This window comes from Phyllostomus discolor, chromosome 5, assembly GCF_004126475.2.
Source record: "Phyllostomus discolor isolate MPI-MPIP mPhyDis1 chromosome 5, mPhyDis1.pri.v3, whole genome shotgun sequence".
Taxonomy (NCBI): Eukaryota; Metazoa; Chordata; class Mammalia; order Chiroptera; family Phyllostomidae; genus Phyllostomus; species Phyllostomus discolor.
Window position 1 is genome coordinate 48,083,502 of NC_040907.2, and position 15,219 is coordinate 48,098,720.

General features: G+C 36.0%; 1 protein-coding gene across 3 annotated transcripts in view; it reads left to right on the plus strand.

The window, feature by feature from the left end:
* LEPR (leptin receptor) overlaps nucleotides 1–15,219 on the plus strand; it is a 92,097-nt gene that overhangs the window by 55,522 nt on the left and 21,356 nt on the right. For all 3 annotated transcript variants that reach the window (XM_028513513.2, XM_028513514.2, XM_036026230.1), the window contains exons 7-10: nucleotides 2,480–2,624; nucleotides 11,203–11,493; nucleotides 11,652–11,769; nucleotides 12,619–12,818. In XM_028513513.2, coding sequence (XP_028369314.1) covers nucleotides 2,480–2,624; nucleotides 11,203–11,493; nucleotides 11,652–11,769; nucleotides 12,619–12,818 — 754 coding nt within the window. The remainder of the gene's footprint in view (nucleotides 1–2,479; nucleotides 2,625–11,202; nucleotides 11,494–11,651; nucleotides 11,770–12,618; nucleotides 12,819–15,219) is intronic.

Genomic DNA, 15,219 nt, shown 5'->3' on the forward strand with positions numbered 1-15,219 from the left:
CCCCAGTTTCCTGTTTCCACCCTTCCTTCCAGTCTGGATGACTGTTTGTTTCCTCTTTAACTCCTTGGTTGTTAGGCTTCCATACAATTCAGTTTTCTGGCAGTCTGGTTGTTTTTTTTTGTTTTTAATTTGGTTGTTATCCTTTTTCTTTTCATTGCCATAAATGTGTTATTTTTAAAAAAATTTTCATGGAAGAATAATAACTAAAGTACACAAATCATAAATATAAGCTCAATGAATTTTTACAAACAGAACAAATACATATACATAGCAAATAGAACATTGCATGTATCCGAGAAATGTTTATCCTTCTTTTGATTATGCAAGGACATGAAGCATATCTACCTACACCTCCATCTTGCCTGGAAACTCCAACACCATACAATGTTATTAACCAATGTTACCTCAATAAAACCCCATCAATCCTTCAATTAATCTGTAATAAAAAACAAAGAGGGGTAGGGGAAGAGAAGGAGAAGGTTGTAAAGAACCTCTTGGGCCATGCAAGGACTTTGGCCCTTTGCGAAACTAATTGTTATGTAATTTAGAGGTAAACACTTGTTTGTTTGTTTTTTTAGACCTGGACTAACTTTTTAATTTTTAATTTTCATAAAGAACAGGATGGGAATCCTTAGTGTTGTATGAAAAAACAGAATTAAGGATTCCTGGGCTTCAGCTTTCTGATCTGTAAAATGGAGAAAATAGGATTTTAAATATTATAAGTGATCCTATATTATTGCAGAAGTATCCAACCTATGGCCCCAGGGCCGCATGCATCCCAGGATGGCTATGAATGTGGCCCAACACAAAATCGTAAATTTACTTAAAACATTATGAGATTTTTTTGTAATTATGTATCACAATGCATTTAATGTATGGCCCAAGACAACTCTTTTTCTTCTAGTGTGACCCAGAGATGCCAAAATGTTGGATACCCCTGGATGGGTTCCTAATGCTTTTCACCATTTTCATTCCATGGTGCCCCACAGTCTAAGTGGCAGGCAAGTTCAGTAGTTTTGAAGTACATTATTAGAGCCCTGGCTGGTGTGGTTGAATTGGTTGGAGCATTGTCTCATACACTGGAAGGTTGGGGGTTCGATTCCTGGTCAGGGCACATACCTAAGTTGTAGGTTTGATCCCCAGTTGGGGTGCATATGGGAGGCAACCAGTCAATGTTTCTCTCTCACACTGATGTTTCTCTCTCTCTCTCCCTTCTTCTCTTTCTAAAATCAATACACATATTAAATTTTAAAAAAAGTTTATTTGCTAAGCAGTTCTTTGCTGATGGTTTTTTAATGCAGAGTTAGGTCTCTTAAATATTCTACCTCTACTTGTAAACTATATTTTTATTCACTGTAGTTTATCATCAGGCTTAGACTCTTAAAAATCATTCATGTCCTTCTTCTGTGCTGCTTTCCACTAGGAAAGTTTATAGTTTTCTGTTCACAGTTTTCTACCATGTACATTGCAGTTGTTAGCAGTAGCTTGACACTTTCCACTGACATTAGCTATATGAGGTCTATCCGGAAAAAGTCCAGCCATTTGTAATATAAAGAGAACAGTTTGCACCACATTGATGTAACCTGGCAGTCAAGGAGAGTGGACTGGAATGCATGTGTGTGCACAAATGAGGACTTCACTGTATTAGTCAATGGGGGTGGTAGACCCCATTAAGTGAGGATGTGTATTGTGTGGCCATCACATTCAAAATGACTAAATGAGGAGAGCAATGAGTCTGCATCAAATTTTGCATTAAGCTTGAACATTCCTCCATGGAGACTATTCAGATGATTCAGAAGGCCGCAGCTATGGGCAGCTGGTGATTGGCAGCTTCATCATGACAATGCACCCACTTATGCATCTCATCTTGTGCAGAGTTTTTGGCAAAACACCAAATCACCCAGGTGACTCAGCCCCCCATAGCCCTGATTTGGAGCCCTGCGACTTCTGTTTTTTCTCAAAACTAAATCACCTTTGAAAGGGAAGAAAGTTCAGGCTGTCAGTGAGATTCAGGAAAATCTGATGGGGTAGCTGATGGTGACTGGGAGAATTGTGTGAGGTCTCAAGGTGCCTACTTTGAAGGGGACTGAGTCATCATTGTCCTATGCACAATGTTTCTTATATCTAGTAGCTTCTTCAATAAATGTCTCTGTTTTTTATATTACATGGTTGGATACCTCCAGGACAGACCTTGTAGATCTCAAAATTTGAAAAGTGAATATTCATTATTATCCAGTTGAAAATATTTTTTATTGTCATGAAATTTTTTTCTTGGACTCAACATGCTATGTAAAATTTTGTTGTCTAATGTGCCAACCTTTGTTATTTGGTTATTGATTTACGTTTAATTCCACTGTGGCCAGCTAACAACTCTGTAAGATTTTAATACTTACAAATTTGTTGAGACTTGTTTGAGATCAATTTGGTAAAGGGTTCATATTGACTTGATGCTCTGACATTTTCAAATAATATTTAACAGGCCTATGAGATTGTCTCAGCTACATCTCTGCTAATGGGTGGCGTGCTTCCTGGGTCTTCATATGAGGTTCAGGTGAGGAGCAAGAGACTGGATGGCCCAGGAATCTGGAGTGACTGGAGTACCCCTCTTATTTTTACCACACAAGGTAGGTTTTGTAATATTACCTTCTATTAAAAATGAAATATGATTTTTGAAGTTGTTTTTGGCATCTAAATCTTTGTGGTGCTAAAACAAGAAAGGGACACAATATTAATTTTTTGCTTACATTTTGAAAAGTTAATTTGTCAGTGAACTTGTGTAAGAGCTCCCAGGTTTGTGTGCATCCAGAGTAATATCTTGCTGAATTACTTTCTTATTCAAAAGATAGAGTTAATACAAAAGTTTCAAATTCACAAATTCAGAACACCACTTGTATTTATGCTTCCTTAACTTACATTTTGAAAATCAGATATATTTATTTGATGAAAACTTCAAATATTAAAATTTTATTGGAATATTACAAATTATGTACTAAAATAATATTTTCACTTCAGATACTTGATTTTTAAAAATTTTTTTTTAATTTTTTTAAATTTTAATCATTGTTCAAGTACAGTTTTCTCCCCCCTACTCCCATTCCAGCCCACCCACCCAACCCCCCCCTTCCCCCCATTACCCCCCACCCATAGTTTTTGTCCATGTGTCCTCCAAATTTGTTCCTGTAATCCCTACCCATTCCCCCCTGGAATTCCCTCTTTTCTCTCCTCTGGCCACTGTCAGGCTATCCCCTATTTCAGTGTCTTTGGTTATATTTTGCTAGTTTTTGTTTTGTTTTGTTTTGTTGTTTAGATTCCTGTTAAAGGTGATATCATGTGGTATTTGTCTTTCACTGCCTGGCTTGTTTCACTTAGCATAATGCTTTCCAGCTCCATCCATGCTGTTGCAAAGGGTAGGAGCTCCTTCTTTCTTTCTGCTGCATAGAATTCCATTGTGTAAATGTACCATAGTTTTTTGATCCATTCATTTACTGATGGGCATCTAGGTTGCTTCCAGCACCTAGCTATTGTAAATTGTGCTGCTATGAACATCGGGGTGCAAAGGTTCATTTATATTGGTGTTTTAGTGTTCTTAGGGTAGAGTCCCAGCAATGGAATTGCTGAGTCAAAAGGCAGATCCATTTTTAGTTTTCTGAGGAAGTTCCAAACTGCTTTCCATAGTGGTTGTACCAGTCTGCAGTCCCACCAACAGTGCACTAGGGACCCCCCTTTCTCCACATCCTCTCCAACACTTGTTGTTTGTTGCTTTGTTTATGATGGCCATTCTGACTGGTGTGAAGTGGTATCTCATTGTGGTTTTAATCTGCATCTCTCTGATGGCTAGCGATATTGAGCATCGCTTCATGTGTCTTTGGATTTTCTGTATGTCCTCCTTGGAGAAGTGTCTGTTCAAGTCCTTTGCCCATTTTTTAATTGGGTTACTTGTCTTCTTAGAGTAGAGTCGTGTAAGTTCTTTATATATTTTGGAGATTAAACCCTTGTCTGAGGTATCATTGGCAAATATGTTTTCCCATACAGTTGGTTCTCTTTTTATTTTGATACTGTTTTCCTTAGCTGTGCAAAAGCTTTTAATTTTGATGAGGTCCCATTTGTTTATTCTTTCCTTTATGTCCCTTGCTCTAGGAGACAAGTCAGTGAAAAAGTTTCTGCGTGAAATATCTGAGATTTTCCTACCTACGTTCTCTTCTAGGACTTTAATGGTGTCACGTTTTATATTTAAGTCTTCTATCCACCTTGAATCTATTTTTGTATAAGGTGTAAGTTGGTGCTCAAGTTTCATTTTTTTGCACGTAGCTGTCCAGTTCTCCCAACACCATTTGTTGAAGAGGCTATTTTTATTCCATTTTATGTTGCTGCTTCCTTTGTCAAATATTAATTGACCGTAGAGGCTTGGGTTTATTTCTGGGCTCTCTGTTCTGTTCCATTGGTCTATGTGCCTGTTTTTATGCCAGTACCAGGCTGTTTTGATTACAGTGGCCTTGTAGTATAGTTTAGTGTCAGGTATTGTGATCCCTCCTACTTTACTCTTCTTCCTCAAAATTGCAGCAGCTATTCGGGGTCGTTTATGGTTCCATATAAATTGTTGAAGTGTTTGTTCTATGTCTGTGAAATATGCCATTGGTACTTTAATAGGTATTGCATTGAATGTGTAAATTGCTTTTGGTAGTATGGACATTTTAATGATATTAAATCTTCCAGTCCATGAACACGGTATATGTTTCCATTTGTTTGTGTCTTCCTTGATTTCCCTCCTCAGTGTTATGTAGTTTTCTGAATACAGGTCTTTTACCTCTTTGGTTAGGTTTATTCCTAGGTATTTTATTTTTCTTTTTGCTATTTCAAATGGAATTTTTTTCTTGATTTCTGCTTCTGCTGTTTCATTGTTGGTGTACAGAAATGCCTTTGATTTCTGGATATTGACTTTGTATCCCGCTGTTTTACCAAATTCATTTATTAGGTCAAGCAGTTTTTTGGTGGAGTCTATAGGATTTTCTATGTACACTATCATGTCATCTGCGAACAGTGACAGTTTTGTTTCCTCCTTTCCGATTTGGATTCCTTTTATTTCTTTTTCTTGTCTGATTGCTGTGGCTAGAACTTCCAGTACTATATTGAATAGAAGTGGTGAAAGTGGACATCCTTGTCTTGTTCCTGTTCTTAGTGGAAAAGATTTTAATTTTTGCCCATTGAGTATAATGTTGGCTGTAGGTTTCTCATATATGGCCTTTATTATATTGACGAATGCTCCTTCTATTCCCACTTTACTGAGTGTTTTTATCATAAATGGGTGCTGTACCTTATCAAATGCTTTTTCTGCATCTATTGATATGATCATGTGGTTTTTGTCTTTGCTTTTGTTTATGTGATGTATTACATTTACTGATTTGCGAATATTGTACCATCCTTGCATCCCTGGAATGAATCCCACTTGGTCATGGTGTATGATCTTCTTAATGTACTGTTGGATGCGGTTTGCCAGTATCTTGTTGAGGATTTTAGCGTCAATGTTTATCAGCGATATTGGCCTATAGTTTTCTTTCTTTGTTGTGTCTTTATCTGGTTTTGGAATTAAGATGATGTTGGCCTCATAAAAAGAGTTTGGGAGTCTTCCATCTTTTTGGATTTTTTGAAATAGTCTGTGAAGGATAGGTGTTAGTTCTTCCTTAAATGCTTTGTAGAATTCTCCTGTGAAACCATCTGGTCCAGGGCTTTTGTGTGTTGGGAGTTTTTTGATTACTGCTTCAATTTCTTTTGCTGTTATTGGTTTGTTCAGGCTTTCTGCTTCCATTTTGTTGAGTTTTGGGAGGTTATATTTTTCTAGAAATTTGTCCATTTCATCTAGGTTTTCAAATTTCTTGGCATACAGCTCTTTGTAGTAATCTGTTACAATCCTTTGTATTTCTGTGGTATCTGTTGTAATCCCTCCTCTTTCATTTCTGATTGTGTTTATTTGGGTTTTCTCTCTTTTTTTCTTGATGAGTCTGCTTAAAGGCTTGTCAATTTTGTTTATCTTTTCAAAGAACCAACTCTTGGATTCATTGATCTTTAGAATTGTGCTTTTAGTCTCTATGTCATTTAATTCTGCTCCGATCTTGGTTATTTCCTTCCTTTTGCTTGCTCTGGGCTGTCTTTGTTGTTGTTCCTTGAGTTCTTGTAGACGTAGGGTTAGGTTGTTTGTTTGAAATGTTTCTAACTTTTTTAGGTGGGCCTGTATCGCTATGATCTTCCCTCTCAGGACTGCCTTGGCTGTGTCCCATAAGTTTTGGGTTGTTGTGAGTTTGTTTTCATTTGTTTCCCAAAACCGTTTGATTTCTTCCCTAATATCATTCTTGACCCATTCATTGTTTAATAGCACGCTGTTTAATCTCCATGAATTTGAGTGTTTTGGGTTTTTTTCCTTGGGGTTGGTTTCTAGTTTCAGTCCCTTGTGATCCGAGAAATTGCTTGGTATGATTTCAATTTTTTTGAAATTGTTGAGGCTTGTTTTGAGTCCTATCATGTGGTCAATCTTTGAAAATGTTCCATGTACATTTGAAAAAAATGTGTATTTAGCTTCTTTGGGATGGAGGGTTCTGTAAATATCGGTAAAGCCCAGTTCGTCTAGTGTATTGTTCAATGCCTCAATATCTTTGTTGATATTTTGTTTGGAAGATCTGTCCATTTTTGATAGGGGGGTGTTAAAATCCCCCACAATAATTGTGTTGCTGTCCATATCTTTCTTGAAGTCCTCTAAGATTTTCTTTATGTATTTGGGTGCTCCTATGTTGGGTGCATATATATTTACAATATTTATGTCTTCTTGGTGAATTCTTCCCTTGAGTATTATGAAATGACCTTCTGGGTCTCTCTTTATGGACCTTCTTTGGAAGTCTATTTTGTCAGATATGAGTATTGCTACCCCGGCTTTTTTTTCCTGTCCATTTGCTTGGAAAATTTGTTTCCAGTCCTTCACTTTCAACCTGTGCAGATCTTTTATCCTGAGGTGGGTCTCTTGTAGACAGCATATGTGTGGGTCATGTTTTCTTATCCAATCAGCTATTCTATGTCTTTTGATTGGAGCGTTTAATCCATTTACGTTTAAGGTTATTATTGATAGGTACTTATTCATTGCCTTTTATGTACATGTGATCCTCTCTGACTCTCTCTTTTCCTTTCTTTCCTTAAAGCAGTCCCTTCAGCATCTCTTGCAGAGCTGGTTTAGTGGAGGTATATTCTTTTAGACTTCTTTTGTCTGAGAAGCTTCTTATTTGGCCTTCTATCTTAATTGAGAGCCTTGCTGGGTAAAGTAGTCGTGGTTGCAGGCCTCTGGTTCTCATTACTTGGATTATTTCTTGCCATTCTCTTCTGGCTTGGAGTGTTTCCATTGAGAAGTCAGCTGTTAGCCTTATTGGGGCCCCCTTGTATGTTACTTCCTTTTTCTCCCTTGCTGCCTTTAAGATTCTCTCTTTGTCTTGAAATTTTGCCATTTTAATTACGATGTGTCTTGAGGTGGGCCTCTTTGGGTTCCTCTTGATTGGGACTCTCTGTGTTTCCTGTATTTGTGTGACTTTTTGTCTCATCAAATTAGGGAAGTTTTCCATCATCACTTGTTCAACTAGGTTTTCTATCCCTTGTTCTTCTTCTTCTCCTTCTGGTATCCCTATTATACGGATATTATTACGTTTCATATTGTCTTGCATTTCTCTTAATCCCTCTTCATTTTTTCTGAGCCTCTTTTCCTTTTCTTGCTCTTTCTGGGTGTTTTCTTCTATTTTGTCCTCTAGCTCGCTGATCCGATCTTCTGCTTCATCGATCCTGCTTTTCATTCCTTCTACTGTGTTCTTCAGTTCAGAAATTGTATTCTTCATTTCCTCTTGGCCCTTGTTGAGAGTTTCTATTTCCTTTTTTATGCTGATGTAGTTTTCGTTGAGTTCATTGTAGCTTCCCTGTAGACTCTCGTAGCTCATTGTGAGCTCATTGAGCTTCCTGACAATCACTGCTTTGAATTCAATATCTGATAGTTGAATTGCCTCTGTTTCATTCAGCATTCTTTTTGAGGCTTCCTCCTTTCCTTTCATTTGGGGATTATTTCTTTGTCATCCCATTGTTTGTGAGACTCTTCTTGTTCGCCTCAGCTTCTTATATTGATCTGTTCTGGCTCCCTGGGTTTATGATGTGAACTTCTTTAGTAGAGTAGCAGTGAGTTTCAGTGGTGCTGTTTCCTTGACCCCCCAAGCTCGCTGGTCTTGGGCTGTCGTTTAAGTTGGCTTTGTGTTTGCCTTTGGGTTTTGATTGTTGTTGAGTCTTTCTTTGGTGGTTCCTTCCCGCCAGCTGGTTAAATGTGGGTCACTCTGTCCACCACCTTCTGTATTTTGCTGTGCTGGTGAGGGCAGGTTGTGTTGAAGCTGGATCTTCTGTGTGTACAAGGTTTAAAGAAATCTTGTTCAGTTGTTTGTATTGGGTACTGTCTCTACTATTTAGTTGTATTTCCAGATAAGTCCTGGATTGAGGTTTGTGTGGTTACTACTCCCTCCTTCACCTTCTTCTGCTGTTATCTGTTAGTGGTTCCTTTGTTGTTGGGTTTCCTCTTCCAGTGGGTATCCTGGTGTTCACCTCCTCCACCTATTCTTTTTTGTCTTGTTGTAGCACTCCCCTTAGGATCCGTTCTTTGTTCTTTCTGTTCTGCTACAATCCTTGGTCCTCTGTTTTCAAAAATGCTGAAATATGTTGGTTGCTTGCCTTTCTACTCCATAGATTGGTCAGGATTTTCTCCCCTGAGCAGAGGAAAGCCAAATCTGCTCCTTCCTACTCCGACACCATCTTAGATCCCCGATACTTGATTTTGAGAGTTTTCATTTTCAGTTTTCATATTTTTAAAGTTATATTTAACATCATAAAAACTGTTAGATTAGTCATGACTTCTTTTACATAGAGGCCCAGGAGCCTTAGAGTAGTTTTATTTATTTAGAATGAATTAGCATATCTGATTCATCATTTCCAAATACTTTGGATTTATTTATTTATTTATTTAGAGGTTACCTTATATATGGCTGCCATAGCAAACAGAAGGCCTTTTACCTTTATAGCTACCACAGTAAATGAAGAATTGCCTATTCCTAATCAGGGAATTGTTGATGCTTGGAAAATGAATTGGCTAAGTTCTTTTGCTATAGCTGCTGAGAAGTCTTGGACTGTTAGAGGAAACTCTAGGACCTTGCCAGAACTTAAGGAGTCCCAGGATATTGCATTGAGGTTATGCTACATGCTAAAAGAACTTCAGAAGTGCTGAATTCTTATAATACCTTTATTAACTGCATTCTTGTTGCTGCCAAAGAAGAGGATAGATAGTAGATAATTTCTACATTTCACATGGTGCTCTTATAATAGGTTAGAGAATATATTTTCCCCACAAAAATTAAGTAATCTGCTCTAAGACTTAGAAAATCAATTTTCATTTTAAATAAGCACATTTTAAAATAGCTTTTAAATGTTCTGAAATATATTATTTTGAGTAATTCACTAATAATTATCAGTAGAATTTCCTCTTTTAATAAAATTCATTAATGTAGATGCTGCAAAGGTATTGCTACTTGGCCATGAGAAGAAAATTATTATTGCTTTCTATTTTTACAAATTAAATATTTCCCATATAGTATCTTATGGGATACTTAAGATACTATTTCCCATATAGTATCTTATGGGAAAATAAAATACATATTTATACTATTTAAAAAATTAAGTAGTCAGCATTTACCTCATCAATTTCAATACATTTGTTTAATGTAAATTTTGCAAATTATGATGTTTTTAATAAATTGTTTTTCTTATTTTAAGATAATATTTTAACATTTAATAATGCCAAAATACTGTAACTTTAATCTTATTTCTCAATTAAACCTTAACTGTATGCATTTGATTCTGAAATGACATATTTTGAGTTTTTATTACCTTTAAAACTAAAAGCTTTAGCTTAATTTTTCAAAGTTCACTCGTATGCTTTTAAAAGTGGATTATTTGGAGACCTGTGCGGCAGTTCAGTAATAAGGTGTGGAGCACACTGGAGGCAGGTCAGACTCCTCTCGGGTCAGTGCTAAGTACTTGTGCGCATTCAGTAATGCACCGGAGAGGCTTGAACGCCTCTGTGTACTCGCTGATGACTCTAATGGACTGGCTTCTGTCCAGTCACTTTGTGCTATTAAGTGTTTTCTTGTTTATGTTTAACTGTAGATGTACAAAATGCCAATGTCTTACATAGATTGTAAATATAAAGAAATTGGAGTTTAGCACAGTATTATAGAAAAGTTAGAAACCAATGAAATGTTTTCAGTTTTGTTTTTGAGGCTAATCCAGATGTTATGTAACAAAACAGATATTTATATTTTATCAGCAGAAAATGGGTTGCCTTAAATTATACAACTGAAATATACTGATTTTGTAATCACTCTGGCAGAAATAATTTCTTCCTATGTTAATAGTCATTGATTTTTATTCAATCTCTAATTAAAAATGTAGACAAATTATGTTTGCAACAATAAGGAACTGAAAAAGAAGTATGGAATAGGTATAGTTATTAAAAATAATATTTGGAAAAATATTGGTTCTCTTTGTCTTCAACTATAGGAGACTGTTAATAAATAACTCAAAATGATACTCCAGACCTGCTTTGTTATTTGGTAAATTATTAATTTTACATTTCCTAAATAGTTTTCTTATTTAAAGCTTATTTGTGTACTTTCTCTACTAATTTGAAATTTTCATATTTTCTAATGAGACAATAACAACCACCTTTTGGGGGGGGTGGATTTTATCTTAAAGGGATTTAAGAACTCATCCTAAGATTCGTTGATTGTAAGCAAAATCCCCTGGAAGACATGTCATTGTGGAATTAGCCTATATTTCACTTTCATTAGTTTTCTACCTATCACTTAGCAAGGGTCCATTACTCACTAAGACATTTTATAATAAAAATGTCTATGTTTAGGAAGTACTGATGATATTTATGGAATGTTGGGTATTTGTGAATGGGCATGCTTGAGACTCTAGGCAACTGTACACAAACAGGCAGTTACATTTATGCAGTCCTTTGGTACCCCCATTTTATTTTTGGCAGCGTCATCCTGGATGCTTTGTGAATCCTTCTTACATTGTTAATTGTTCACGTGATGTTTTTCTGTCATCTGATTTGCTACCTTTCTTCCCTTGTTACAGATGTCCTATACTTTCCACCCAAAATTCTGACAAGTGTTGGGTCTAACGTGTCCTTTCACTGCATCTACAAAAACGGAAACAAGGTCCTTTCCTCAAAAAAGATTGTTTGGTGGATCAATTTAGCTGAGAAAATTCCTGAAAGCCAGTATGATGCTGTGGGTGACCATGTTAGCAAAGTTACCCTTCCCAATCTGAATGCCACTAGACCTCGAGGCAGGTTCACCTACGACGCAGTGTACTGTTGCAGCGAGCACGAGTGCCACCATCGCTATGCTGAGCTGTACGTGCTGGGTAAGCAGCCTGAGGTCTTCATTTTGTTCCACGAGATGCATTTATCTTATGGACCCTGTAGTGGAGTCCCACTGAAGAAATATCTGAGGAAATTTTATTTTCATTAAATATTTTTGGTGTTTTTGCTATACATTGATATTTCTGTATGTTTTAAATAGATGTCAATATCAAAATATTATGTGAAACCGATGGGTACTTAACTAAAATGACTTGCAGATGGTCAGCCAATGCAATCCCATCACTCACAGGAAGTACTTTGCAGTTGAGGTATCATAGGTATGTATTATTTTTGCTATTTTTATTTTTCTGTGGATATGATGAGATAAAAATTTCCTATAGAAATATTGCTACTGCAGTATTCTTGTAGATTTTCTTCTTGAAAGAGGAAGGTAGAATATACTTAATTAGGGAACAGTGACTGCTACTTGAGCCATTGTAATGTCATATTAAGAGCAAATAGTGGCAGAAGGGGTATTTCAAGGAAGAGGAGAAATGCTTTGTATGTTTTGAGGTGGGGTATAGATAGGGACTCAGTTATAAGACAGTATTTTCTTGATTTTCTCCTCTGAAAAGATGAATAATATATTTGACTATATGATTCATATACAAATCAAGAATTATATTTTAAAAATGATATTGATTTGAACTAGAAAATATTAGGACACTCTAATGCTGTAATTTACTATCAACTATGTTTGTAGTTTATTGTGGAATTTAATGTATATTGAAAGTGTGAGAAATTTATTTTCCTTCCCATCTCAGAGATGCTCATTATTACTTTTGATCTTAAAGTTGTATTACTTAAGTATAATATTAGCTAAGCTTTCAAAGTGTTATAGGTTCTATCTCTAATTGGGTCATTCTCTCCTTGTTAGAGCAATGCCATTGAACTTCATTTACATTCCCACTTAGTGCAAAATAAAATATTTAATAAGGGTTGCTGTCTGCTTTTATGGATAGAGAAGATTATGACTCAACTGGGAATTCAAAAATACCTGTTCAGAAGAACGTCTGTTTTCCAATGGAGCAAAAACTATACCTTTTAAACAGCAAAGCAGAATTCTTGAATATCTTGCTGTTTTCATCAGTGTTGTATATTAATTGACTGTTTTCATATCTTTCAAGGAACAGCCTTTACTGTCCTGATGTTCCAACTATTCATTCCACATCTGAAGCCAAAGATTGCCATGTGCAGAGAGATGGTTTTTATGAGTGTGTATTTCAGCCCATCTTTCTGTTGTCTGGCTACACAATGTGGATAAGGGTCAATCACTCTTTGGGTTCACTTGACTCTCCTCCAACGTGTGTCGTTCCTGACTCCATGGGTATGTGACACTTTGTTGTCTGTCTTTATTTTCATTAAAAGATTAGGATTTAGGTTGATTCAGGGTAATTGTTATATTTTACCATTTCCTGATCATATTAGGTTTAAATTTTCTCCTGTTCACAGAGGGTGAGAAGACAATCAGCCTTGGAAAGTTTTACCATTTTGATTTCATTTTAAATTGTATACAGCACAATTTTTTAGCAATAGGAATAATTTCAGCATACTATTTGATGAATTATATTGGTCACTGGGAGTGAAATTTAACAATATTCTAAATAGGGACTACTTTGTATTTCCACCCTCCACCCTGCCTGGGTACTTATGGAAACATTTGAAATTTTTAAATCTCAAAATTTAATTTAGGTATCCTGATGGTTTTTGTAATCTGAATAGTAATAACCCAAGGCTTTCATTTATGAGGCTGTTTAGGGAGCAGTATTCAAAGTAGCTAAAGGCAAGTGAAAAAGAGAAAATACATAAGGAATGATGACATCCATTGTGAACTTTTAAATACACTTTTAAAAAGACATTTTGATCTCAAAGAATTAAGAGAGCCCTGGGAAAAATTGATATAGCCCTCTAGTATTACTGTGGCATCTATGAGAAATAACCCATTGGTGATTGTGCAGCAGAGGTAAAACAATATATTTTGGTGCTATATATTATTTTGTTGGAAAATTATGCCAAAAATTATGATTTTATTTACTATGCTTTCAAGTAATTAGTACACATCAGAATTAAAATCTGCGTTTTATTAACTATAAGAAACACACCCAATGTTTAGATTTCTTTTGCTACATAAATGTCCCAATTAATCAACACACATACACTCAATTTAGTTTGGTTCCATCTTAAGTGTTTTTACTGTGAGCAGTACCTATTTAGTACTAAATACCCTAGGATAGCAAAGAACCCTCTACCTCCCCATTCCTCAAACATGCACAGATGCACCATCACATGTAATATGTAACAAGCGCACCATGGACTCAGTTCTATACCTGAATAGCTTGGGTGTTAACCCTTTTCAGTACTTAAGTAAGGAGTTTAAACTGGGCTTATGTTGCCTACTTAGTACTAGAAGACAATGTGGAGATTATACCTTGTGATCCAAATGCCGGCTGTACTTATTATTAGCTTTATAAACTTGGGCTAGCCAGATAAGAGCTCTGTGACTGTTTTATCACCCAGTAAATGTAGCCACCTCTTCATATTTCCCAGTGTGAGTATTGTGGAGACCACATTAACTTTTGTACTTCTAAGCATCTTTTCTGCAAGCTGGATATTCATGAAATATATCCATATGCTATCCATTTGATCCAGTTAAGTACAATGACAGATTTAATGTCTTTGGGTCTCTCACACATTCATCCTGTACTTCCTTTCCTGAGGAGAAATTATTTTAAGAGGTAAAATATATGTCATTTTACAAGTTGGTAAAGAATGCCTTCTTGGTATATGAAGAATTGAACAATCAAGAGAAACTGTGTACTGATGACAAAGTTTAGCTGTTTTGGTCATCGACAGTTTATAGTAGTGTTGCCGACGAAGTGTGGTGCTTCAGAGGCTCAGTCTGTCGTGTGTTGGCATGGGACTTTTGGTTCCCAAATACATCAAGCTTATATATTGTCTTTTTCTATTTTTTTAAAAGTTCTTCCTATCCTAGTCACATATAATCTAGTTCCTCCATTTCTGCCCCTTTAAAGCCTGTTTTTTTTTAGATTTTAGAGAACAAAGTCTTCACTCTGCAAGGCTGCCTCTGACCTTGACCCACAAATAGTTACTAGTAGATAGTAGGAGAAGAGTTTGAAACTCACACATGTGGAAACGGATATAGTACATGCTTTTGTTTTTGTTTTTGTTTGCCTTGAATTAAAACTCTGCATGGAACAGTTTGCTACTGATGTTTATCATGGGTTCAGTCTGGTATCTTCTGCATGCAGAGCCAAAGGCTCAATTTCTAACCCAGTTTTACTATAAAGTTGCAGAGTAACATGGACAATCTTTCTATTGGCAAAATAATCTCCTTCTTATTTATTACATAAAATTGTAGGCCATCAGATGAGATAAGGAATGCGAAATTTTTCAAAAAGAGATACTGATTTATAAATATAAGGTAGCGATTTTCAACCAGTGTGCCACAAGAATTTGTAAAACATGCAACATCTGACTATTTAGTTAGGAGCATGGTCCTCTTTTCCCTTAGATTGTCAAACAGAAAAAATGACAATAGCCAACTCAACAACAGCTGTCCGGTGTGAATGAATCAAGTTACACCTATATTTTTGTCAGATTGACAAAAAATAATGTGTTTTTTGGTGTGCCACAAAGTTTTAGCAATTAGTTTATATGTGCCATGAGATGAAAAAGGTTGAAAGTTGCTGATATAAGGTATGGAGATT